General features: G+C 48.6%; 2 protein-coding genes and 1 pseudogene across 4 annotated transcripts; 1 reads left to right on the top strand and 2 right to left on the bottom strand.

Moving 5' to 3' along the window:
- Nucleotides 1-10,652: 10,652 nt before the first annotated feature.
- LOC100279469 (uncharacterized) lies at nt 10,653-25,507 on the top strand. Of its 2 annotated transcripts, XR_558259.3 has the most exons (6): nt 10,653-11,798; nt 13,232-13,312; nt 13,935-13,997; nt 14,102-14,161; nt 16,244-16,547; nt 25,228-25,507. XR_558259.3 is itself a non-coding variant. In NM_001152473.1 (5 exons), exons 1-5 carry the CDS (start codon nt 11,331-11,333, stop codon nt 16,388-16,390), a joined length of 819 nt encoding a protein of 272 aa, NP_001145945.1. In that variant the 5' UTR covers nt 11,180-11,330; the 3' UTR covers nt 16,391-16,821. The 2 variants fall into 2 exon arrangements, 1 of the variants encoding a protein (NP_001145945.1); NM_001152473.1 differs by lacking the exon at nt 25,228-25,507 and having other exon boundaries at nt 11,180-11,798; nt 16,244-16,821.
- Nucleotides 19,386-20,793, bottom strand: LOC103640102 (nuclear pore complex protein NUP96). Of its 2 annotated transcripts, XM_020544238.2 has the most exons (4): nt 20,670-20,793; nt 20,271-20,416; nt 20,088-20,185; nt 19,633-19,834 (listed from the first exon to the last, which is right to left on the bottom strand). In XM_020544238.2, the coding sequence occupies exons 2-4, from the start codon at nt 20,298-20,300 to the stop codon at nt 19,633-19,635; spliced, it is 330 nt and encodes a 109-aa protein (XP_020399827.1). In that variant the 5' UTR covers nt 20,301-20,416; nt 20,670-20,793. The 2 variants fall into 2 exon arrangements, 1 of the variants encoding a protein (XP_020399827.1); XR_002265070.3 differs by lacking the exons at nt 20,271-20,416; nt 20,670-20,793 and having other exon boundaries at nt 19,386-19,819.
- On the bottom strand, nt 20,533-22,736 carry LOC109939295 (nuclear pore complex protein NUP96-like; annotated as a pseudogene).
- Nucleotides 25,508-26,780: the final 1,273 nt, after the last annotated feature.

Below are 26,780 nucleotides of genomic sequence, written 5' to 3' on the forward strand. Positions count from 1 at the left end.
GGAAGGCGAACTAGGAAGGTTCGCGATGATCAGGGGAGAGGAGCCAACTCAAACGTACAATAGGCTCAAGACCCTGGTCAACAAGATAAGGAGCTATGGGAGTACTAGATGGACGGACCACGACGTCGTCCGACTCATGCTAAGGTCCTTCACCGTTCTTGATCCATCTTGTAAATTCTATTCGTGAGAATCCTAGGTACATCAAAATGACGCCCGAGGAAATACTCAGAAAGTTTGTAAGCGGGCGAATGATGATCAAGGAGGCGAGATACATTGATGAGGCATTGAATGGCTCAATCTACGAGCCTCAAACCGTTGCTCTCAAGGCAACAAGTAGCAGGGAGACGCTACCTAGCAAGGTGGCGCAAGTTGAGGCGGCCAGGCTAAATGAAGATGAAATGGCCCTCATCATCAAGCGCTTCAAGACGACGCTCAAAGGACGCAAGGAGCACCCCAACAAGAGCAAGACGAAGGGGAAGCGCTCCTGCTTCAAGTGCGGTAAGATTGGTCACTTTATTGCTAACTGTCCCGATAATGATAGTGACCAGGAACAAGGAAAGAGCGGAAAGTGGGAAAAGAAGAAGACCTACAAAAAGGCGAAGGGCGAGACACACCTTGGAAAGGAGTGGGATTCGGATTGCTCCTCGTTCAACTCTGACAACGAAGGACTTGCCACCTCAGCCTTCAACAAGTCGGCTCTCTTCCCAAACGAGCATCACGCATGCCTCATGGCAAAGGAGAAGAAGGTAAATACTAGAAGTACTATTACATATGCTTCTTCAAGTGATGATGAGTCTAGTGATGATGAAGTAGACTATGCTAGTTTATTCAAAGGTTTAGATAGAACTAAAATTGATAAGATCAATGAATTAATTGATGCCTTGAATGAGAAAAATAGATTGTTAGAGAAACAAGAGCATCTTTTATATGAAGAGCATGATAAATTTGTTAGTGCACAAAATTCTCTTGTTCTAGAAGTTAAAAGAAATGAAATGCTTTCATGTGAACTATCTACATGTCATGAATCTATTTCTAACTTAAAGAGTATTAATGATGACTTAAATACTAAGTTAGAAGCAGCTAATAAATCTAGCTCATGTATTGATCATGTAGTAATTTGTAATAGGTGTAAGGATTTTAATGTTGATGCTTGTAGTGAACACTTAATTTCCATTTCCAAATTAAATGATGAAGTGGCTAGTCTTAATGCCCAACTTAAGACTAGCAAAAATGAATTTGATAAACTAAAATTTGCAAGGGATGCCTACACTATTGGTAGACACCCCTCAATTAAGGATGGGCTTGGCTTTAAGAGGGAAGCCAAGAACTTAACAAGTCATAAGGCTCCCATCTCCACCAAGGAGAAAGGGAAGACCCCTATGGCTAATAGTGTCCAAAAGAATCATGCTTTCATTTATAATGATAAAAAAAATTCTAGAAATGTTCATCATGATAGGAGTTGTAATGCTTATGATTCAAATGCAATGTTTGCTTCAAGTTCTTTCTATGTGCATGGTAGAGATATGCCTAGGAAAAATGTCAGTCGTATGCCTAGGAGAAATGTTGCTCATGTTCCTAGGAAAATAGTTAATGAACCTTCTACAATTTATCATGCTTGCAATGCTTCTTTTGCAATTTGTAGAAAGGATAAGAAGGTGATTGCTAGGAAATTAGGGGCAAAATGCAAGGGAGATAAAACTTGCATTTGGGTCCCTAAGACCATTGTTACTAACCTTGTAGGACCCAACAAGAGTTGGGTACCTAAAACCCAAGCCTAATTTTCCTTGCAGGTTTATGCATCCGGAGGCTCAAGCTGGATTATCGACAGTGGATGCACAAATCACATGACGGGGGAGAAGAAGATGTTCACCTCTTACGTCAAGAATAAAGATTCCCAAGACTCAATCATATTCGGTGACGGGAATCAAGGCAAGGTTAAAGGACTAGGAAAGATTGCTATTTCATCCGAGCACTCCATTTCTAATGTGTTTTTAGTTGAGTCGCTCGGGTATAACTTGTTGTCTGTTAGTCAATTATGTAATATGGGTTATAATTGCTTATTCACAAATGTAGATGTGTCTGTCTTTAGAAGAAGTGATGGTTCATTAGCTTTTAAGGGTGTACTAGACGGCAAACTTTATTTAGTTGATTTTGCAAAAGAGGAGGCCGGTCTAGATGCATGCTTAATTGCTAAGACTAGCATGGGCTGGTTGTGGCATCGCCGTTTAGCACATGTGGGGATGAAGAACCTTCACAAACTTCTAAAGGGAGAACATGGTTAGGTCTAACAAATGTGACTTTCGAAAAAGATAGACCTTGTGCAGCTTGTCAAGCAGGTAAACAAGTGGGGAAATGCTCATCACAGCAAGAACGTGATGACCACATCAAGACCCCTGGAGCTGCTGCATATGGACCTCTTCGGACACGTCGCCTACCTTAGCATCGGGGGAAGTAAGTATGGTTTAGTAATTGTTGATGATTTTTCCCGCTTCACTTGGGTATTCTTTTTGCAGGATAAATCTGAAACCCAAGGGACCCTCAAGCGCTTCCTAAGGAGAGCTCAAAATGAGTTTGAGCTCAAGGTGAAGAAGATAAGAAGCGACAATGGGTCCGAATTCAAGAACCTTTAAGTGGAGGAGTACCTTGAGGAGGAAGGAATCAAGCACGAGTTCTCCGCTCCCTACACACCACAGCAAAATGGTGTGGTAGAGAGGAAGAACAAGATGCTCATCGACATGGCAAGGACAATACTTGGAGAGTTCAAGACGCCCGAGCGGTTTTGGTCGGAAGCTGTGAACACGGCTTGCCACGCCATAAACCGGGTCTACCTTCATCGCCTCCTCAAGAAGACTTCGTATGAGCTTCTAACTGGTAATAAACCCAATGTTTCATATTTTCGTGTATTTGAGAGTAAATGCTATATTCTAGTGAAGAAAGGTAGGAATTCTAAATTTGCTCCCAAAGCTGTAGAAGGGTTTTTGTTAGGTTATGACTCAAATACAAAGGCATATAGGGTCTTCAACAAATCATCGGGTTTGGTTGAAGTCTCTAGCGACGTTGTATTTGATGAGACTAATGGCTCTCCAAGAGAGCAAGTTGTTGATCCTAATGATGTAGATGAATATGATGTTCCAACATACGCAATTCGCACCATGGCGATTGGAGATGTGCGACCACAGGAACACCAAGAGCAAGATCAACCTTCTTCCTCAATAATGGTGCACCCCCCCAACTCAAGACGATGAATAGGTTCATCAAGAAGAGGCGTGTGATCAAGGGGGAGCACAAGATGATCATGTTATGGAGGAAGAAGCACAACATGCCCCTCCAACTCAAGTTCGAGCGACGATTCAAAGAAATCATCCCGTCGACCAAATATTGGGTGATATAAGCAAGGGAGTAACTACTCGCTCCAGATTAGTTAATTTTTGTGAGCATTACTCTTTTGTCTCTTCTATTGAGCCTTTCAGGGTAGAAGAGGCCTTGCTAGATCCGGACTGGGTGTTGGCCATGCAGGAGGAGCTCAACAATTTCAAGAGAAATGAAGTTTGGACACTGGTGCCACGTCCCAAGCAAAACGTTGTGGGAACCAAGTGGGTGTTCCACAACAAACAGGACGAGCACGGGGTGGTGACAAGGAACAAGGCACGACTTATGGCAAAAGGTTATGCCCAAGTCGCAGGTTTGGACTTTGAGGAGACTTTTGCTCCAGTGGCTAGGCTAGAGTCAATTCACATATTGTTAGCCTATGCCGCTCACCATTCTTTCAGGTTGTTCCAAATGGATGTGAAGAGCGCTTTCCTCAACGGGTCAATCAAGGAGGAGGTATACGTAGAGCAACCCCCTGGATTTGAGGATGAACGGTACCCCGACCACGTGTGTAAGCTCTCTAAGGCGCTCTATGGACTTAAGCAAGCCCCAAGAGCATGGTATGAATGCCTTAGAGACTTTTTAATTGCTAATGCTTTCAAGGCTGGGAAAGTCGATCCAACTTTATTCACTAAGACTTGTGATGGTGACTTATTTGTGTGCCAAATTTATGTCGATGACATAATATTTGGTTCTACTAACCAAAAGTCTTGTGAAGAATTTAGCAGGGTGATGACTCAAAAGTTCGAAATGTCGATGATGGGCGAGTTGAACTACTTCCTTGGGTTCCATGTGAAGCAACTCAAGGATGGCACTTTCATCTCCAAAACGAAGTATACGCAAGACTTGATCAAGTGGTTTGGGATGAAGGACGCCAAGCCCGCAAAGACTCCAATGGGAACAGACGGACACGTCGACCTCAACAAAGGAGGTAAGTCCGTTGATCAAAAAGCATACCAGTCTATGATAGGTTCCTTGCTTTACTTATGTGCTAGTAGACCGGATATTATGCTTAGTGTATGCATGTGTGCTAGATTTCAATTTGATCCAAAGGAGTGTCACTTAGTGGCCGTGAAGCGAATTCTTAGATATTTAGTCGCTACGCCTTGCTTCGGGATCTGGTATCCAAAGGGGTCTACCTTTGACTTGATTGGATATTCAGACTCCGATTATGCTGGATGTAAGGTTGATAGGAAGAGTACATCAGGGACGTGCCAATTCTTAGGAAGGTCCCTAGTGTCTTGGAGTTCTAAGAAACAAACTTTCGTTGCCCTATCCACCGCTGAGGCCGAGTACGTTGCCGCAGGACAGTGTTGCGCACAACTGCTTTGGATGAGGCAAACCATCAGGGACTTTGGCTACAATCTGAGCAAAGTCCCACTCCTATGTGATAATGAGAGTGCTATCCGCATGGCGGATAATCCTGTTGAACACAGCCGCACTAAGCACATAGACATCCGGCATCACTTTTTGAGAGACCACCAGCAAAAGGGAGATATCGAAGTGTTTTATGTTAGCACCGAGAACCAGCTAGCCGATATCTTTACCAAGCCTCTAGATGAGAAGACCTTTTGCAGGCTGCGCAGTGAGCTAAATGTCTTAGATTCGCAGAACTTGGATTGATTTATAGCATACATGTGTTTTATGCCTTGATCATGTTCCTTATGCATTTTGTTGTTTATTTATGGTGGTCAAGTTGTACAAGCACTCCCCGGACCTCAAAAGTCCATGTGTAAGTGATGCACATATTTAGGGGGAATTGTGCTACAACTTGATCCTTTGAGACTAACCACGTGCTTGAGTTTTCTTAAATTAGTCTCAAAGGTGCATTGAAAGGGAAAGGTGGACTTGGACCATGAAAGACTTCCACTGCACTCCGATGAGAGGGTAACTTACTCCAAGTTCATCTCCATACTCTTATTGCCTTTTACTCTTATTTGAAGATTTTGGTGAGGCAATGGGGTTTTTGGGCCAAAAATGATCCCGTTTTGGTGCTTGATGCCAAAGGGGGAGAAGTTAAGGCCAAAGCAAGAAATGGATCAGCTACCACTTGAGAATTTTGAAAATAGTAGAGTTAGAGTTTTTGTTTTGTCAAAAACACTCTTATGGTCTCTTATTGTCAAAAATTGGTCTCTTGTGGGGAGAATGTTTGATTATGGGAAAAGGGGGAGTTTTTGAATCTTTGATCAATTTCTCTTGGAATACCTTTCTCTATGCCTCAACAAGTGAATTTGACTTAGAGATAGGAAATTGAGTTTGATTTGCAAAAACAAACCAAGTGGTGGCAAAGAATGATCCAAATATGTCAAATTTGAATCAAAACAAATTCTTGTTCTCATTTGCATTGATGTTGCACTTCGATATGTTGCTTTTTGTTGTGTTGGCATAAATCACCAAAAAGGGGGAGATTGAAAGGGAAATGTGCCCTTGGGCCATTTCTAAGTATTTTGGTGATTAAGTGTCCAACACAAAAATGGTTATTTGTTGAACTATGCCAAATGGTGGACAAAGTGCAAATCAATACAAAGGTATGATTCTAGACTTAGTACATTGGTTTTTGTGTACTAACATATTTGTCTAAGTGCTAGAATCAGAGAAAAGACAAATGGAAAAGACTTGGCTCGAGCAGCCAAGACTCTGCTCAGTTTGGGTGCACCGGACTGTCCGGTGGTGCACCGGACAGTGTCCGGTGTGCCAGGCTGGCGCTGATCAACTGGCCGCTCTCGGGAACAGAACGGCGGCGTACGGCTATAAATCACCGGACTGTCTGGTGGTGCGCCGGACTGTTCGGTGAGCCAACGGTCGGCCGAGCCAACGGTCGGCCGAGCCAACGGTCTGCCGCGTAATCCGGGCGTGACGCATGGCCGGGCCAACGGTCTGAAGGGGGCATCGGACAGTGTCCGGTGCGCCAACGACTCCAAATCGCCAACGGTCGGCTGCGCCAATATAGGAAAGAAATCTGCACCGGACAGTGTCCGGTGGTGCACCGGACTGTCCTGTGCACCAGTCCACAGAAGGCAAGATTTGCTTTCCTGGATTGCTCTCAACAGCTCCTAGCTGCCTTGGGGCTATAAAAAGGACCCCTAGGCGCATGGAGGAGTACACCAAGCATACTTTGAGCATTCTTGATCATTCACACTTTGTCTTTGCGCACTCGTTTGACATTCTTAGTGATTTGAGCTTCGTTCTAGTGAGAACTTTGTGATATTCATTTGAGCTCAAGTCTTGGCCGTGTGTGTGTGCGTATTGCGGTGGACTTGTGTGTGTTGCTCATCCCATCCTTACTTTTGTGTTCATTTGTGATCATCTTTTGTAAGGGCGAGAGACTCCAAGTTGTGGAGATTTCTCGCAAACAAGATATAGTGAAAGGAAAAGAAACACTGTGGTATTCAAGTGGATCTTTGGATCACTTGAGAGGGGTTGATTGCAACCCTCATCCATTGGGACGCCACAACGTGGAGTAGGCAAGTGTTGAACTTGGCCGAACCACGGGATAAACCACTGTGCCTCTCTGTGTTGATATCTTTGTCGTTATTGTGTTTCGCAAGAACTCCTTCCTAGCCACTTGGCTTTATTGCTCTAACATTTAATCAAGTTTGTGGCTTTAAGTTTTAAGTTTTTATAGGATCACCTATTCACCCCCCTCTAGGTGCTCTCAATGGCTACAGCTTGAATATGTTGTATCTAATACATGATATTTATAACATATCAAGTCTTTGTGGCAGAGCGAACAGGAGTTACGACGGAGCAGCTTCAAGGTGTCAGGGACTGCAGCCGATGGGTTGCGGCTGCGTGTAAGCATCATGGACAACATCCACAAGGCGAGCCGTACAAGAGCACCCTCCGGAAGAAGCGCTACTCCGAGGCAGTGCCGCATGCGCAATCGCACTAGCCGACACTTGAGAAGACGTTGGTCCAGCTTTGGTATTTTTTTCTTGTTTTCCTTTTCGTTGTATGGAGATTTGATCGTTTCATTCCTTGTTTTTTGTCTGTATAAATCTTGCGGGTGTAGTTGGCGAACCTGACGAGTTGGTGATAGATTTACACGTTGTTCACTTCAGATTAAAGGCAACTGTTCAGACTATTGCAGATGCAATACATATACAACACTGTAGAAATAGTAGAAGACGGTACGAATTAAAGCCAAACGAACAGGCTACTCGGATGACATCAACAAGCAATTTGAGACGGCCAAAAAGTTCTGGAAGTTGCTCTCGATCGGTGTGCTAACTTTTTTAGCTAATCTTTCATCCTTGTTCTCTTCATTTGCATAATAAAACAAAATTTGTGGGAATTTTCTTATTCATTTGCATAATGAAGTAAAGCTTGTGGGAATTTTGTCGAACTTTTGAAATTGTAGAGACATGTTTCGTCTAATCCTACAGATGGAGCAGCTTCAAGGTGTCAGTTTAGTTCTGCATTGGTGGTTGCCAAAGAATTTGTTATTCGCACTAAAGTATAATTTAATTTGTACAAGTTTTGTTCTGTATTGGTTGCTGCCAAAAAATTGTGAGATTTGAGGTCGATGATAATATGTGGTGTTTGCATTTATGTAATCTTTGTACACTAACATTTTGTCGAATATTTTTTATACCGTTGCAACGCACGGGCACCTAACTAGTATATATATATAAACTCACTAGCTGTTCATATACTACTGCTAGCGACAGAAAAAATATATGCATAAACATTTTTACAATGTGGTTGTCGGCACTAGAACAACGTAAGAGTAGACGCAGCAGACTGGCCATGACGACGACGTCGTCGCAGGATGGAGAAGATGAGGATAGCGCAACGCTCTGGTATGAGGATGAGAAAGTCTGTAACAAGGACAACGTCTCGCCCTCATTATATACACACGACGTAGCTAAGGAAAGTAAATAGCCACGTAATCACATCGCTAATCATAATTAATGCAAGAATAATTAACGCACACCCGTAAGGTTGGAAGCGAGAAATCGCTGGACCATTCACGCGCATATCATGCGCCCGCGTGCATTGGCCTGCGTGGCTCGGCCCGGGCGAGCGCGTGTGTGGGTTCTGCCATTTTCCTCTTCCCAATAACTTCAACCAGGTGGGTGGAGACAACTCAACTATTTCAGTTAGCCTCACTCCACCTAGAATAGTAGGGTGGTACTAAAGTTTCTGTGCATACCATGCATGTGTAGGTTGACATTTAGGATTTATAGGAATTATTGTTTGTCTAACATATTTTATGACGATTCCTATTATTGAAAGTCGCCTAGAGGGGGTGAATAGGCAAAACTTGTAAATTATAAACTTTGAACACAAACTTCACCGGGGTTAGGATTAGAAATAAATAATAATGAATACGGAGTGCGGAAGATAGTTATTCTTGCAATGAGTTGCTCAATCAATGTGAATAACTTTGGGAGCAAACTCAAAAGATCGTGAGCAAGAGAACTTTAGAGAGAGGGGAGAGGAAGAACCAAATCGTAGAGTAAAGATCAACACATGAACACGACAATTTGTTTCTCGAGGTTTGGTTCTAATGAACCTACTCCCAGTTGAGGAGGTCACGGAGGCCGGGTATTTTTCAACCATTTCCCTCTCTCAATCGGTCACCTAGACCGGTTGAGTGCTTCTTCTTAATCTCAAGGGTCACTAAGACCCCGTAAGGATCACCACACACTTATGTGTCTCTTGCTTGCTTGCTTTACAAATCACTTAGAGAGTTTAGAAGGAGATGAAGAAAACACAACTAAGCAACAAGAGCAACAAATGAAACACAAATCACACTCTCTCAATTCACTAATTACTAATGACCACTTGTCTTAATTGTGGCACTTGAGGAGATTTGGAAACTTTGAATGTGTCTTGGAATTGATTCTTTGCTCTTGTATTGAATGTGGAGAGTGGAAGGTTTGGATGCTTTGAATGGTGGTGGTTGGGGGTATTTATAACCCCAACCACACTTCTAGCCGTTGGCTATAGCTTTCTGTCGATGGGCGCACCGAACAGTCCGGTGCACACCGGGCACGACACTGTTCCGTGTTCGGTGCATGCCACGCCAGTCGCCCGTTGGATTCGTCTGCCCCTGTGGTGCACCGGGCAGTCTAGTGCCACACTGGACAGTCCGGTGCGACCTGATCGTCGCTGTCTGTTTCTGACTTCTGACGTTTCTGACCTGGTGGCAGTCGACTGTTGGACAAGTTGACCGTTGGCCGTAGTCTCACCGAACAGTCCGGTGAATTTTAGCCGTAGAGCGTTGCGTTTTCCCGAGAGCGGCCTGTTCATCGGGTGCGTCAGCCTGGTCACCGTGTCCGGTGCGTCGCAGGCTGTTGCAAGTCTAACTTGCCCTATATTTATAGAAGTGGCCCATGGGTCTAATTTTCTTATAGATGTATATGAACTTTATATACTTGAGAAAAGATTAATTAGACAAACTAGTTAGTCCATAAGTTTTGTGATGGTCGGTAAACACTAAAATCGATTATAGATATGGTTGAGACCATTTCTCTTCCAATTATAGATATCATGTTTAATAAACTAGCGAGGTGAGCACACAAATCGCACGGATAGCTAGATTTCTTTATTACAGTTACAACCATTAGATATGTTTACTTCTTTGAAAACAATTGTTCGATTAATTAACATATTACAATTGTACCTACTACTAGCAAAAGGAAAGGGATAGGAGAGGGGATGTTTCAGACAGAAAGGAGGTCAGTGAGTTACAATAAATAACTTTGCACCATAGGTCATGACACCCTGGATCTTGTCACCAAGCTTGGTGTTGTTATCTACGACGCCAAGTACTTTGCCATATCTCCGTCATGCAAGCTTTAAGTAGCTGCCATACTACACAACTCAGCCCCGTGAGTCACAACATTAAGACCTATTACCTAGGCCTCGTGATTCATAGTGTCAAACTTGGAGTTAAAATAAATAAATTAAGGCCCTGTTTAGATGCTTCTGACTAATTGTCATCAGTGGCTTACAATTAGCTAACAAATATTTAACCGGCAAACAATTAGTCATGATATGATTAGAGTCTTAACTAATAGATGTATAGAATATAGTAAAATGTCTGTTTAAGTCAGAAGAGAAAGGAAAGAAACCAACAAGGATAAAAATCGTCTTTTCTCTTTTTATGATATATTTGCAACGTCAAATGGCTACATAGACACATAATTTGTTAGCCATCTAGTTAAAAATTAGATAATTTATTAGCTAACTTGTTTGAAGCTCGAAGTACTAAAAATAGCCAATAAACCGTTTGACAGATGGTTCAAACACGCCCTAGAGCACACCAAGCTCTAAATATGAATATATTTCAAAAAAACTAAAAAAAACCTGTCTCCACGCCGAAGCCACTTCCAAGCACACCCAACGCCTCACTTATCTTACATCCTACGTCTCACTTTTACCGAACTACCCTTCTCTTACCACTGACAACACGGCCTCTCAGGTCCAAGGCAACCGCATCATTTTTCTCTCTCTCTCTACAGCGCAGTCCCAGTCCCGTACGCGAAGGCGCGGAAAGGCTCCACCGCCTCGCCTGTCGGCCTCCAGCGACGACCGCACCACCCCTCGCACCACTGCACTGACTGACTTGTGGGGCGAGGCTCCCGGGCCCGCTTGCAAGTGATGCGGGTGCAAATTTGCAGGTTCGCTGGGAGACGACGTGGCGCCGCGCGCGGCGCGTAGCTGTGCAGGGGGTGGTGGCGAGTAGGGACTAGGGAGGGTCGTGGGTGGGCCCGGATTGTTTTTTTCCTTATTTTACGTGGTTCATTCCGCCGTTTAAAAGGGAGCCGGACCGCCACGCCGTGGCTTTCGTTCGTCTCCACGCCCCTCTCATTCGCACCGCTCCCACCCACATCCTCTTCGCCTCTCTGAGTCTCTCTCTCTCTCTCTCTCTGCACGCCTCCGCTCCGCGTGTGCTTCCGTTCGGCGGTGGTTTCATCTCGCGGAGGCAGCAGACCACAGCGCCAGCAGCCATGACCGCGGCCGACGGGGAGTCCTGCGCGGTGGTCGCGACGGCCGCCGACATCATCTGCTCTCTCCGTGGTGCGGACCTCGCCGGCTGGACCCCGCCGTGGCGCAAGCACGAGGCCGCCTGCGACGGCGTCCGTGAGGAGGAGGGCGGTGGCGGCGACGAGGCGCGTGATCTGGCCTGGCCGGCGGTGGCGCGCGGGAAGCGCTCGCGGTCCCGGCGCGAGTCCCCGTCGGCCTCGGGCTCCGCCGCCTCCGCCGACGCGAAGAAGAAGAAGAAGGCGAGGCGAGGGGTCCGCGGCAGCCCCGCGTCACCCCTCGACTACAGCGGCGTGTCCGGGTCCGGCGCGTCCACCAGCGGCGGCGAGGACGGTGCCTTCTGCTTCCAGCCAGAGCCAGCGTTCCCGCCGGCCGCCGCGTGCCAGCTCGCGGAGCCCGCCGTGCTTCCACCCCCGCCCCCGCCCCCCAGCGAGGTACGTGCGTGCGTACGCGCCTACCTCACATCTGACATCCCCGTCCCCGTCTCCTGTTGGTTTGGTCGCCTGCTGTGTTGTGGCCTTGTGGGCGGTTGGTTGCTTTCCGATTCGCGTTCGTGCCTCGGTGGTGGACGGACGGACGGACCAAACTGCCCCTCCGTGTAGGCAGCACGAGGATGGCTTCCAGATGCCACATCGCTTTTCCCCTCCCCCACGCCCCGCCTCACCCTCCGCTTTTTCGTTCGCGCGACCTTTTTCCCGGTCTAGCCACTCCCTTCGTAGATGGCGAGTCAGGTAAAAGGAGACGTCATGTGGTCGGATACCTCACGGATCTCTCGCCTCCGCAGTCGTCGCGTCGTAGCATAGCAGCCCTGCCCCTGTGTGGATTTCCTCTCGCGTGGTGGCGCTGCCACTCGGTGGGACGGACCGACGGACAGTGGCAATTCCCTGAATTTTATACGCCGCCCATATTGTATATTGTACGTGTGCTGGTGGTTTACCGGGGTTGACCCCGACGGCAGAGGGGGCAGCGGCGGCAATTCACTCGGGTAGGTGGAGGGTGGAGCTGGGCCGGCTCCCACTCCCACTCCAACCACGGGCCGCAGTTGCGGCTTGCGTGTGCGTGTGCGTCCGCCGCTGCGCTGTCCCCGTCCCCAAACTGTCCTCAACTCGTGCCCCACCGGGGAACCTAATACCAGTGGGCATTTGCGACATTATCCAGTGCTTATCCCTCGCCTGCTCTGCGGTGGGGGAGCGCAGTCAAACCGGGCCGGCCACGGCGATTGGTCCTTCGGGGCGGGGAAGCGGCGCGCGCCTCGTGGGCGTCGCCTACTGGCGTGGGAGCCGCATGTCCGTGGCCGCCACACACGCAGGCGAAACCGGTGGACACAGCGCACCCTGTCCAGTCCGACAGTGACACGCGTCCGGGTGGCATAGCGGGCTCATATGAAATTCCGACTTTTTTTTTTGAAAAAAAACCCAAATACAATAAAATTTGGAACAGGGATGAAATCGACATGTCGCTTGTCCATGTGCCTTTTTGATGTCCACGCTTCCTCCCTTTGTCATCCCATAATAGCGTGCTTCATGCGATAGCCTAATCGAGATGCCGCTGAACTGCTTGCAGGAATAGCAGTAGGAGTTGAGTTGGGTATACAGTAGGTAGACTGGGCTTTTTCCTCCGGTGTATGTACTCCCTGGCTACCTGGGGTTCAAAACAATCAATGCAGACGAAAAAAGAACATACGTCCCGTCGTCCCGTCTTGCTTTTCGATGCCTGCTGTTTGCTGGCCTTTTTTTTTCTCTTCCACCGGGGCTGGCTCTAGTCTAGTGGTCCCGCGTTGTTTGTTCCCGTGGCTGCCACTCTAGTATGAATACTACTCTATACCAGCATCTGAACTAACGACCTGCAGCGCGCTTTTCTCCTGCAGGTGGGTGGCCTCGCCGGACGGCGGACGATCCTCCCGGTGCCGCCACCTCGGCCCGCCGGACAGCGGGCGCGGAAGAAGATGGTAAGTAAAGCTCCCCTCCGTCCGTCCTTGCTCGTAGAATATCTCGCGAACAGCGCTGGCACTGCAAAAGCACGTTGGCCGTAGCCGCGAGTACAACAGGGGAAGCAAGTGTGTACAGTCACGGGGAAACCAAGCGGGTGGCCTACTGGCTTTCAGTGCTTCGCCGTGGTGGTGCAGGACAAAAAAAAAAGCGAGCGGCATGGGCACTGCAGATGGTAGCTTTGGTTGGCTCTGGCCACTGAACATTGAATGCGTTTTTCACCAACCTACTGCCGACCCCATCCCCCTCCCCCCACCATCCACGGCATCAGCAGTTCAGCACAGGCCGGCCCGGCAACTGGATCCCTTTGGCCTGCTCAACACTCACCCCCAGTAGCAGTAGTGGAAAGGCGGTTCCTGCTCTAGTGGGAGAGGGAGGGGGGCAGGGAGGCAAAAGTGGCATGGCATGCTGAGGACACAAGTGTCAAAGGCCGCCTGCCCGAAATGATCACACACCTCATCATCATCCACCTGCTGTGTCCTGCGATCGAAAAGATCACGCTTCATGTTTAAACAAAAGCTGGGATCGCGAATCTCTTTCTCGGCCTGACAGCCTGCTCAAATTTGCCGTGGTTTGTTGCAGAGGCTCCCGGAGATCCAGCAGATGGTGCGGTCGCTGTCGGTGGAGAACGATGCCCTCCGCAAGGTCAACATCTAGAGAATGAAAAAAAATCCGGCAACATGTTTGACCCTCGGATATGTCCGTGGTTTTTGTGGCTGATTTTCTGGGATGTTTTTTGTGTAAAGCAGACGATGAAGGAGCTGCAGAGGGCTTGCACGGCGCTGTCCCAAGAAAACGGCAAGCTAGAGGTCAGTGGCACAATAGTAATGTTTGAATCCTTTCCCTTTCCAATCCATATGTGGCATCTAGGTCTAGGATAGTGTATATTTTACATGCTTCCACGTTAGGGCCAAATGGGTAACGTACATATAGAATATAAATAAATATCCAAATGGCCACGTTAGGGCCAACACGTTAGGAAGGCAATGTTGTGCTCTGGTTGGTTCGGTAGGCAATTATAGGGCACAGAGCTTCATTTTGTATCCCTCTCCACAACCGTCGTCCTCGATAGAACGGATAGCGATGCTGATAGACTCTAGCAGCGAACGTTTAGCTGTCCAATCTCCGTGCCTTCTGACCTTTAGGATTCCCAGGCTGGCCTTCTATAGCACGCGACAAGCCATACCTGTCTTCCTTACTAGTGGAGCGCTGGCCCACCTGCAGAGATTCATTTCGACACAGGGGCGGCTTTAGTAGGTCCCGGAGATGGCACTTCCACTGCCACTGCCGTTCATGGTAAGTTCCTTCTCATGGTACCCGGAGGTGGCACTCCACTGCCGTTCATGGTGAGTTGCCAGCAAATGAGCGGTTTAGGGGAGCGTGTGCGATGCTGTCCGTCACAAGGGGGGACGCACTAGCTCGTGCGTTGCGTGGTGGCCTAGAGATGCCGATACCCGGATTATTCGTCTGTCGTAGGACCAGGGTACGCAACAAAGATCGATCGTCCGGGCGTTGGGCAAACGTCTGCCGTTGATTTTAAGCGGCTTCAAGCTTTCTATATAGATTTGTTTCATATATATATAATAATTAGTTTCTCAGTCCCTACATTTTTACAAGAAAATTTAATTATAATTATAATTTTTTACTTTCTCTTGTCAAGTGCAATGATTATATATTTTATACAGATATATATGTAGTTTTTTTCACTAATATTAATCTCTCTACCGAAACCTTAAAAGAGCATTTTATTTTGGAGGGAGAGAGTAGGTCAGATGGAGCTTGGATCTGCATGAGGCAGATTTTCCTTTTGCTTTCCGGAGGAAGTTGTGAAGCTACTCCTACTCCCTCTGAGCCATAAACTAGTCGGACCAAACTGCCTGCACATCACATCTCGAGGAGGCGCTAGTCGTAACCAGTCTGACCAAACAGATGCTGCTGCACGACCTGTGGCCGCAACGGCGCAACCGCCGCACGCAGCGAGGTGTTGGACGACTGTACACGCACGCCTCGGTTCCTGGTGCCCGTACGCTCCCTAGAATCTTTGCAAATAAAGAAACGTCACCAAGTTGCTGATCCACCAACCCCGCGGGGGAGGCACCCCCGCACCGCTGACACGCACCTGCCCCGCCTGACTTGGATCCCGGCACGGAAACGATAACCCCGTGGGCTTCTGTAATAACGCCCTGACTCGCCCGCGTGTCCTGGCGGAGTACTGTGTGGCAGTACTCTGATTGGCTTGGATCCATGATTTGAAGAAGGGCGCCTGGGCTGGGGCTGGGGGTGGGTTGGCCAGCACTGTGTGGCAGTACTCTGTTGATGTGGCTTAGGCCAACCGACTGGGCCACTCCAGCTTAATGGCAGGAGACGTGCATGTGTACAAACACTAATGACAGACATCCTGGATCTGTTAAGTCCTCCTGCTTCAGGTTTTGTTTAATTCTCAGTGCGTGCATCGTGGGGGCACCCCGTTTGCCCTTTTTAGCCATTGCCCCGGTTTAGCTTGTACAGTACGTGAAAATGACCGTTCGTTAGGACCGTCTCCGATGGACCCGACTTTGGACTAACTGAGTCATTCTTTTTTTTTTACTACTCGTTGCATAGCGTAAAAAAAAGCAAGAGGCTCCAAGAGAGACAGTCTTGCATATTTTTATAACGCGTCCCTCTCACATGCTGGTGTCTCTTCTCTCCATATTTATTATTACCCTAGAGCTGAGACGTCTTTATAAGGACCGTGTTGTTTCGTCTGTCTGCTGGGTCTGGGTGCTGGCTGGTTGTTAGCTGATTCCGAACGTCGTGCATATATAGAGCCATACCATTCATATGCAGCAGATGATGCATCTCCAATCTCTGCTTCTTGTCGACTGACGGATCTGTTTAACCTTTTTGTGCAGACGAGGCTCGATCAGTCCACTACGCTAAACGAAGCAGTCTCCGTGGAGAACAAGGGGAAGCCGCAGCCCCAGCGTCAGCGCGCAGCTGAGCAGGAAGCTCCGAGCGGCTTCGTGCTCCCTGACCTCAACCTCCCGGCAGACGTCTGACGGCTGCCTGAATCTGTCGATCGGTGGCCAGATCGAGCTATAGCACGCTAACCTCATAGCTAAACTGTACATAGAAGAAGAAGCTGCGCCAGAAGGAGGGGGGTGGGGTTCTGAACGGCCACACTTACCAGGATACTGAGGCAGAAGAAGAACGGAGGTTATCTTTGTGTCATAAGTTGTCGACGTTTAGGGTTTAGAGCCGTCGTGATCGTATCCTCCGGCCTGAACAACGTTGTTTTATGTTCAGAGCGGAGGACCCGGCTTTTACGTTTACCTCGCTCACGTTTTCTGTCGACGACGTTCTTTAGTAGTGCCCCCGCGCATCGGTGTGGATGGACGCGCAGTGGGATATATATGTGTTTCCAGGTAGTTGGAGATTCGAAACGAACCAGTGATGTAGATTTGTTTCATCTAAATATATGCTATAGTTCAAAACTGCTGAAGCCTTTTTGAGCAGTGTCGTCGTTGATGTGGCGCTGCGCTTGTGACGTTCTTTCGTGTCGCTAGCCAAACCAGAAGTATATCGTGACAATCGGTTGCGGGGCAGCTGGCGACATCCACTTTCTCGGCTCTCGTCCATCCACCAATTCTTAAGCTAGAAACGGCACTGAAATGATCCTATTCCAAAATAACTTTGTCTAAGAGATTATCTCAATCGTGTCCTGTCTTATTATTGCAACCAAATACTCTCTCTGTCCCAAAACATTAGTCATCTTAGCTCTTGAATTTTTTACTAGATGAGTGCCCGTGCGTTGCAACGGAAACATCTAATAATATGATAACTTATGTACAAATGTGTGTTATATTGTTATGAGAAAATGTTTCAGAATCCATTGTGATCCACATGGCGCGCCAGCAGCCGGAGCGAGTGCCGCCGCAGCGGTGTCCTGTCGGTTGCGCAGGTGGCTGGAAGCGCGACGGGGTTTGCGGGAGCCCGCCCCTGAGCGGCGGGCTGTTCGCGGCGGCGACGAGCGCCAGCAGCCGGAGCGAGTGCCGCCACAGCGGCGTCCTGTCGGTTGTGGAGGTGGTTGGAAGCGCGGCGGGGTTTGCGGGAGCCCGCCCCTGAGCGGCGGGCTATTCGCGGGGTACCCTGTGGTGGGCCCGAGGACGCGCTGCTGACGGTGTGCCCCTGGGACCCGCGCGTGCGGGGCGGCACCCTCTTCCACCAGACCACCTTCAGCCTCCCCGTGCGCCGCGCCGTGCTGTTCGTCGCCGAGGTGCACCGGCTGCGGGACCTAGAGCCTAGGGCGCTGTGTGGCGTGGAGCTCTACAACGGCATCCTCATGCGCTACGTGAAGGCGTCCACAGCCTACCTGGGCAAGCTCGCGTCGCGCGGGGAGCCGTCGGGAGACATGGTGGACTTCGACATCACATACTACCGCAGCCGTGACCCCGGGCAGGCGCGCCTGTTCGAGGACGTGCTGGAGGAGGTCGAGCAGATGGGTATCTTCAAGTACGGTGGTCTGCCGCACTGGGGCAAGAACTGCAACCTCGCCTTCGTCGGTGCCGCGCGCAAATACCCCGGCCTGCCGCACTTCCTGCGCGTCAAGGACGCCTACGACCCCGATGGCCTCTTCTCCAGCGGCGGCGGCGAGCGCTGCGGCCAGCTGCGCGCACTGGTCCTGCTCGTGGAGCACGACGTCGGTGAGCGGGGCCAGCGCCGCGGGCGGTGCGCGCACGGAGGAGTCCGGGCCCCGGACGCGGCGCAGCGCGGCGGCCAGGAGCCTGGGCACGAGCGGCGCGACGGCGTCCCGCGGGTGCTCCCCGGCGACGAGCGCCAGCAGCCGGAGCGAGTGCCGCCGCAGCGGCGTCCTGTCGGTTGCGGAGGTGGTTGGAAGCACGGCGGGGTTTGCGGGAGGGCGTGCGGGCGGATGCGGGGACGGTTTACACTGCTAACTTAATAGTTAGTAGAGATATCCTTATCTGACACCATAAAAACACTTGATTTTATAAGTCAAAAGCCCTTAGGTGCGCTAGTGTAGCAGTTGCACCGACCAGAGCCACGCCACCCCCACGCTGTACCTTGTGCTTCAATCAATCACAAACAAGGTACTACGCGCTGGTATCCTAGAGGTCTTAGGGTTGTTTGTTTCGAATTAAAGTCGGTTATTTGAAGCTAATACAGATTAAAGCTAAGCGAATATGCTTTTTTATTTTTTTATTTTTTTAAACACCGGTCCATCGCGGATGATATATATCCCTATCTTAGCTGACCCATGATTGTCCTTGCCTCCTTCAACAGGCGTGACCTGAACCTCATACGTGCACCCCAGAGCAAGATCAACACTCCCGAATCAAGATCGTAATGAGTGGTATTGAGGGGGACTAAAGCCCCGTTTGGTTTAAGGTGACTAAAGTTTACACTTTTAGTCCCTAAATAAGTAAACACGTTAACTAAAGTGGGGTGACTAAACTTTAGTTTTTTAGTCACCAAGGGGATGACTAAAAGGGACTAAAATAATATTTTTACCTTATCTGCCCTCTCCACTTTCTTTTTATAGCAAACATTCATTAATTAATAGGGGTAAAACAGTCATTATTCATAGCAATTAATGCTCTTTAGTCCGGTTTAGTCATTAGAACCAAACGGGGTGCTTTAGGGACTAAATTTTAGTCACTAAAATTTAGTTTAGTGACTAAAGAAACCTAACAGGGCCTAAATCATTTCCAAGTGGGTTGAATCAAGATCGTAATGAGTGATATTGAGGGGGACTAAATCATTTCCAAGTGGGTGTGTTCATTTGTTCCGGAATCATGACCTAAAACCAATCCAACCAGAAATGTTTATCTAATTTGTATAAGCTTTGATCAACTGGAACCATTCCTAGCCTCAATCCTGAACAAACGAACGCACTCTTTAATCCCTGTGATTTATGGCTGAAACGAAGGCCTCAATAATCTCCAATGTACCCCGAAGCACGGGTCGCCGTGACGCTGTCCTTCCCTGTAATAATCACACAAACACACACACAGATACACAGGAAATGAAACCCAGGAAATCACTCCCTATTGGTACAGCTTGCAAGTCAACGTTTCACAAGACCTGGTACTCACATACAACGAAAATCCCGACACATGTCTTCAGACGGAGTTACAAATTCACCGGAGCAACATCAGGTCATAGTTATACATTCCTAATTTTTCTACAAGTACCAAACATGAGACGTACAAACTCTTCGGCGTGTTGCCTGTAGGCTTCACTTCCCTTCACCCAGATTACGGCAACACCGTGGACCCTTGTGCTACGGATCGCTGCAAAGGATTTCGGTGAAGACGGAGGGTGCGTCCTGCAGGTACGACGACCTGCTCTTGTCCGGAAGTGGAGCGTTGAGCATCGTTAGAAGACACCCCATGGGTAGATTCAACGTCTCGCTTGGGGTGTCCACCAGAAGCGCGCATAGCTCCTCTGCCATCTTCGAGTAGCATGCCCTGTCAAACATGACACTGTCAGCAAGCCCAGTGAGAGAATACTCCAAATATAAACCTAAACAAGAATGCTTCAGAATTCCAAATGGTGCTGATCAGCTGGGATTTGAACAATTTAACATAACAGTGAAGTTCCTCAGGTAGTTCAGGTTTGCTATTTGCATCAACTCATTATAATCCAGTGGCCCAACTCCATCAAAACATGGTACAGAAGGAAATGGTTTCAGATAGTGGATGTGGATCAGTCACATACTGTAGAATCGAACGTTACCTTGACTCAACAGGTAATTTGCTTCCCCAGACTAACAACGACTCGTTTAATCGGCCAAAGAAACTTCTGCATGATTCACTCATCTCCTCGAGTGAACCCTGAAACAAAAAAAGTAATGCTGATCTCAGCCACAGTTCTACAAGGAAATGCTTATGAGTTTGTCTCTGGAGTAAGGGCTTGTACCGAATCATCCGTGGCATTTCTTTCTTGCATTGAGTTCTTCAGAACATATAAGTCTATGTATATTCCGGCACCAAGGTCCCAGTCAGCAATTTCATACTTGTGGTTCTCCAAGGCACTTGTGATCCTCCAGACCTCCTAATGGTTAGCTGAGCCAAAATAACAACGAATGAAGTGACTGCATATTCATACCAGGAATGCCATGTTTATCAAAAAAAAGACAATAAAATGAATAGATTGTTTGAACAAACTCATCATGAGGTTTCTAGGAAATATGTGCAGCTGTATATTTATGCACAGCAAAAGCAATATGTTTCAACCATGGTGAAAAAAGGGTAATATATTTACCAAATAAAGAAATTCATTGAAAAAATGTGTTAGGGCACTGTAAGCAAAACTTACATGACAGAAACATAGAATGAGCAACAGAAGTCACGAAAATAGTATGAGCTTTCTTCCAGTTGCCACACTGAATCAAATTCTCCAGTGCGCCCTGTTTATCTCCATAGTATTCATGATAAAGAGCCTGTATATAGAGCTCATTAGCTACACATGCTTCATGTGTGATGTTTTTTCATGCACTGGCATTATAAACCATTTGCAAAGCATATTACTAAAGAAATTTTATACTCACCAGAGCTTCATGCATCCATTCTTCTGGTATACCAAGTTCTACAATGTACTGCCTTTGAGCATCATCTCTACTCCATGACTCGCAATACTGTGATAAAACTTCCCTGATTAATTTCTCATGAATGTATGGGGCATCGTCAAGATACGGCATGTGCAGAATGACATAGATAGCCCAATGGCACCTCCCAAAACAAAGCAATTGATAAACAAAACTTAAATCTAGCAAGTGAAGGTCATTTGAACTGAAAGCTCCAACAGCCTCCAAAATTGAACGCTGATGCCATATGAAATGATAATCCAAGGGGTCGAATGAAGATGAGAATGCACTGAACATAGTCTTTAGCAGCCCAAACTTCTCATCTTTATTGGCATGAAGAAGCATTAGGTAGAAGGAGATATCAAAATGGTCACCCGGGGACCACTGAGGTGCTTCATCAAGTGGTCCTTCATCTATATATATACAGGAACAGGATAGAGAACTTTGCCCTCACCAAGGAGTTGATCGTAAGAACGAATGACAATATCGAGTGGTGTATCAGGTGATAATTGATACCACATAATCAAACCAAGGTACCTCTTCCAATCAATTGGTAAATCTAGAAAAGCGGCCTGTACGTTACCAGCAAGTAACATATATACCTTTAACCAGTCTTCCTCAATATAATCAAAATCTAGACCATTCATTTTCCGTTGATCCAGTGTTTGTGCAAGGTCAGATCGATTTGACATTGACCCACCTGCCTGACTTAGCAAGATTGCCAACCGAACATCACCCCTTGAGGCAGCAATTTCAGTGGCCGTGTCCAATTGTCGACCAGTCAAAAGGAGGAGGATATTTTCCAAGTACATGGCATCATTTAAGGAACCCACCTCTCCTTGCACCCGATGGCAAACACTATCCTGTAACCAATTGCTAAAATCTGCTCTCCTAAACAAAGGGCAGGTTGTAGCCGTCGACGAGGCTGACGTCGTAGAAGTCCTTGCCACCATCGTCGTCGAGCGTGAACCCGGCGAGCGTGGCGGGCGGCGACGCCCCCGCGCCGCGGCACTCGACCTCGCCGGAGCCACAGTCGCCCGTGGCGCAGGACCCCTTGCCGGAGGCGTTGAAGGTGCAACCGGAGCGGCCCCAGAAGCGGCCCGACCACCCCTGCGGCGCGTACAGCGAACGCAACTGCCCCGGCGCGAGCGCGAAGCCCGTGGTCTCCAGCGGCGGCGTCCCCGAGCCGGACAGCAGGCCCGGCCACACCGTGTCGCCGCAGCGGTTGGTGAAGGTGAACGTGATGCCGCATATCGACCCTGCGCGACGGACGCGAGCACCGCACCGGAACGGACACCGGTTCAGTCACACTTGCCCTTCCTCCCCCATGAATCCGAACAGACGGGATCGATTGGTACTGGTAGAAGGGAAAGAACACCAGGCACGCGCTGCCGGAAAATGAATCAGAGCCACCACGTACGTACCTTGGAAGAAGGAGAGGATGAGGACGGAGGCGCGCCCGAGATGGACGAGCAGCATCCCGGCGCCCAGCACGAGCGGCTCGCCGGCCTCCGAGTCAGAGCGACCTGCGAGGCACGGGCCATACGAGGAAAGCGGTTACACTCGGCGAGAGAGCTCACCGGGGTCGGCCGGATCTCTTGGCCGGGACTGCGGTGGGGCGGGGGAAGAGGGTTCGCCGACGAACGGAGCCGGGCGCGAGGTGCTGCTACGGCGACGTCGAGGAGGAGGAGGAGCCGCAGGGGGGCGCTGGATCCGCCGCCGCGGCTCCATCTCTGCGAACCACCCGCCATCCCCGCCGCGACAGCCACGATCCCAGCGTACCCCCTCGTCGTGCACATGGGCGACACCGTGCTACTGCCCGCCCCCCCGTCATCCCCTCGATCTGGCGCACGCGCTCGTGTTCACGGTCGGCGTTGTCCGGGTAAGGCTCGCGGTCGAAGGGTTGGTCGGCGTTAGTGCGGGGGTGCTCGAGCTCGCGCCACATCTGCAAGAGCGAGGAGGGCGCGTTGAGGGAGGGCGCTTGCGGGTGCGGCGGCGGTCGAGGAGAGGAGGAAGGAGGAGGGGTCGAGGGTGGAGACCGGGTGGAGGCGCGCAAGCGCGAGGAGCTCGGCCAGGCGGTTGCGGCGCTCGACCTCGCGTCCATGGAGGAGAGCACCTCCTCGGCCTGGCGCGCGACCCAGCGGCTGAGGAGGCGCGACTCCCGCCTCCGCCTGCGCACCGCCGACGACTCGGCCTCGCCGTATTCACGCGGAGGACGCCCTGGATGGTGGATCCGAGGCGTTCCATGGCCTGCCCTATGGCGTCAAGGCAACATGCTGCGCCGAGGTGGAGGCCGGGTTAATTATGTGGGGCGGGGGAAGAGGGTTCGCCGACGAACGGAGCCGGGCGCGAGGTGCTGCTACGTCGACGTCGAGGAGGAGCCGCGGGGGGGGGGGGGGGAGCTGGATCCGCGGGCGGTGAATCGCGGCGGGGGGAGGGCGTGCGCGGGTTTCGCGGCGTGGGCTGCTGAGGTGGGGGCGCTGGATCCGCGGGCGGTGAATCGCGACGGGGGTGAGGGCGTGCGCGGGTTTCGCGGCGTGGGCTGCTGAGGGCGGGGGCAGTCTACAATTGGCTCTTAATAGTTGTAGAGATATATGTTTAAATAAATAACGATGAATCTAGACACATATATGAAACAAATACATTAATTATTGTATAAATAAACTAAAAAGATAAAACAAATTTTATTTTGGTACGGCGGGAGTGCAGCGTTAGGGTTCGATTTGTTGAGAACTACGTCACCACGGATCACCAGATCCGCTCCCTTCCCTCCCGTCAGCAGTAGAGGCGCAAGAAGCTGTAGAGTACCCGTCTTCCTTCCCATTAGCACGACAGAGGAAACACAATAGACACGATGTAGGGTTGGGCCTCTGGTCTCTTTCTCTTCTCTCTTCCATATGAGGGGTACATGTTCTATATATAGAGACGCGATAGCCCTCAGGGCTATATTCGGTATTTGCCCACATAACCCATTAGCGCCGAGGTCATTCTATCAACAACTTTCGACAATATTCAGATGTCTACTTGACTGTAGACCAGTACATGGAGGTAAAAATCTAATTTAACAGCTCATTCAGATGTGAATGTAATTTTGAGCTAACACTTTATATGCAGGTAACTCTTCCATGGATGGAACACCGGCCGCAGGCTTACAAGGCTTTGTGTGAGATATGGGCTTCGACCGAGTGGATTGAGAAGTCAAACAGAAATCGACATAGGCAGCGCCATCAACAGGACGAGGACGATGATGAGGTCGTAGTCAACCATACCTATGGGGCTGATGGACACATTCGGTTGGCTAAGCGAATGGTGAGTATGTAGTATTCTGTTTTACTCAGAAATGAAACAGGATTGAACTCATATATTTGCAGGAGGCTCAAAATGGAGTTGTCCCAAGCCCAATCGATGTTTATAGGAGAGGGCATCGAGCGAAAAATAGTGAAATCTCCGATGAGCTGTGTAGTCAAACGGCCGTTGAGCGTATGGTTAGTTGTTGTTATGATTAATATTTTCTTGTCATATAGCTATAAATTACATGTGTGCTGAACCTTCATATTGTATTGCAGGAGACATACGGGCAGGAGATGGTTAAGAAGTATGGAGAAGACTACGATTGGCGAGGAGCGCCAACCATCGACGCTGAAGTTGTGCATTCACTTGGAGGCAAGGCGCATGGACGATAAGAACTTGTAAATTGTTTTCAATAATATTGGAACTACGACCGAATAGCTAATTTTCTTGTTTTTCAAGATATTCTATGTTTACCGGTGTTATCGATTCGACGGAGTTGCGTTCTCGTGGCGGCTCTTCGTCGCAGGCGGGCTGTGGTAGTAGCAGCCGTAGTCGCCGCTCTGTATCTAGCATGGAGGAAGCTATGAGGGAGCAGCAAGAAAAGTTTCGTGAAGATCTACGGCAACAACAAATGGCATTTCTCCAACAGCAATCAGAGTACATGGCTGCTTACAATGCACAGGCGCAACAAGCAATGAACGTGAGTGTCTTATTTATTCTCAACACGCTCGATATTGGTTCTATAACTAATATATTATATTTGCAATAGTCTTGGTTTCCACAGCAGGCACAGCAGCAACCATTTGTTTTCCCTCAATTTCAGCCGCCGATGCCTCAGTGGGGATTACATGCTCCGCCACCTCCACCTCCACATCAGGTTATTCAATTTAGTTAAGACTTGTCGTTTGTATCAACCTAATTTCAAATCTTTACTAAACTTGATTTTGTAGGGATCCGGGGTCATGGGCCACAACACGCCACCACCGGTCATACGTGGAGGTTATCTTTGTGTCATAAGTTGTCGACGTTTAGGGTTTAGAGCCGTCGTGATCGTATCCTCCGGCCTGAACAACGTTGTTTTATGTTCAGAGCGGAGGACCCGACTTTTACGTTTACCTCGCTCACGTTTTCTGTCGACGACGTTCTTTAGTAGTGCCCCCGCGCATCGGTGTGGATGGACGCGCAGTGGGATATATATGTGTTTCCAGGTAGTTGGAGATTCGAAACGAACCAGTGATGTAGATTTGTTTCATCTAAATATATGCTATAGTTCAAAACTGCTGAAGCCTTTTTGAGCAGTGTCGTCGTTGATGTGGCGCTGCGCTTGTGACGTTCTTTCGTGTCGCTAGCCAAAACAGAAGTATATCGTGACAATCGGTTGCGGGGCAGCTGGCGACATCCACTTTCTCGGCTCTCGTCCATCCACCAATTCTTAAGCTAGAAACGACACTGAAATGATCCTATTGCAAAATAACTTTGTCTAAGAGATTATCTCAATCGTGTCCTGTCTTATTATTGCAACCAAATACTCTCTCTGTCCCAAAACATTAGTCATCTTACCTCTTGAATTTTTTATATATGTTTAAATAAATAACGATGAATCTAGACACATATATGAAACAAATACATTAATTATTGTATAAATAAACTAAAAAGATAAAACAAATTTTATTTTGGTACGGCGGGAGTACAGCGTTAGGGTTCGATTTGTTGAGAACTACGTCACCACGGATCACCAGATCCGCTCCCTTCCCTCCCGTCAGCAGTAGAGGCGCAAGAAGCTGTAGAGTACCCGTCTTCCTTCCCATTAGCACGACAGAGGAAACACAATAGACACGATGTAGGGTTGGGCCTCTGGTCTCTTTCTCTTCTCTCTTCCATATGAGGGGTACATGTTCTATATATAGAGACGCGATAGCCCTTAGGGCTATATTCGGTATTTGCCCACATAACCCATTAGCGCCGAGGTCATTCTATCAACAACTTTCGACAATATTTAGATGTCTACTTGACTGTAGACCAGTACATGGAGGTAAAAATCTAATTTAACAGCTCATTCAAATGTGAATGTAATTTTGAGCTAACGCTTTATATGCAGGTAACTCTTCCATGGATGGAACACCGGCCGCAGGCTTACAAGGCTTTGTGTGAGATATGGGCTTCGCCCGAGTGGATTGAGAAGTCAAACAGAAATCGACATAGGCAGCGCCATCAACAGGACGAGGACGATGATGAGGTCGTAGTCAACCATACCTATGGGGCTGATGGACACATTCAATTGGCTAAGCGAATGGTGAGTATGTAGTATTCTGTTTTACTCAGAAATGAAACAGGATTGAGCTCATATATTTGCAGGAGGCTCAAACTGGAGTTGTCCCAAGCCCAATCGATGTTTATAGGAGAGGGCATCGAGCGAAAAATAGTGAAATCTCCGACGAGCTGTGTAGTCAAGCGGCCGTTGAGCGTATGGTTAGTTGTTGTTATGATTAATATTTTCTTGTCATATAGCTATAAATTACATGTGTGCTGAACCTTCATATTGTATTGCAGGA

This window comes from Zea mays, chromosome 9 (genome assembly GCF_902167145.1).
Source record: "Zea mays cultivar B73 chromosome 9, Zm-B73-REFERENCE-NAM-5.0, whole genome shotgun sequence".
Taxonomy (NCBI): Eukaryota; Viridiplantae; Streptophyta; class Magnoliopsida; order Poales; family Poaceae; genus Zea; species Zea mays.

What these genes read in the sequence shown, in the direction of transcription:
- LOC100279469 (NM_001152473.1), top strand. Translation starts at nt 11,331, where the DNA reads ATGACCGCGGCCGACGGGGAGTCCTGCGCGGTGGTCGCGACGGCCGCC. An exon ending in AGAACGATGCCCTCCGCAAG is followed by an intron (nt 13,998 to 14,101) that starts GTCAACATCTAG and finishes TGTGTAAAGCAG; the next exon opens with ACGATGAAGGAGCTGCAGAG. An exon ending in AAGAAAACGGCAAGCTAGAG is followed by an intron (nt 14,162 to 16,243) that starts GTCAGTGGCACA and finishes CTTTTTGTGCAG; the next exon opens with ACGAGGCTCGATCAGTCCAC.
- LOC103640102 (XM_020544238.2), bottom strand. Translation starts at nt 20,300, where the DNA reads ATGCAAGAAAGAAATGCCACGGATGATTCG. An exon ending in GAAATGCCACGGATGATTCG is followed by an intron (nt 20,186 to 20,270) that starts GTACAAGCCCTT and finishes TTTTTGTTTCAG; the next exon opens with GGTTCACTCGAGGAGATGAG. An exon ending in AAATTACCTGTTGAGTCAAG is followed by an intron (nt 19,835 to 20,087) that starts GTAACGTTCGAT and finishes GCTTGCTGACAG; the next exon opens with TGTCATGTTTGACAGGGCAT.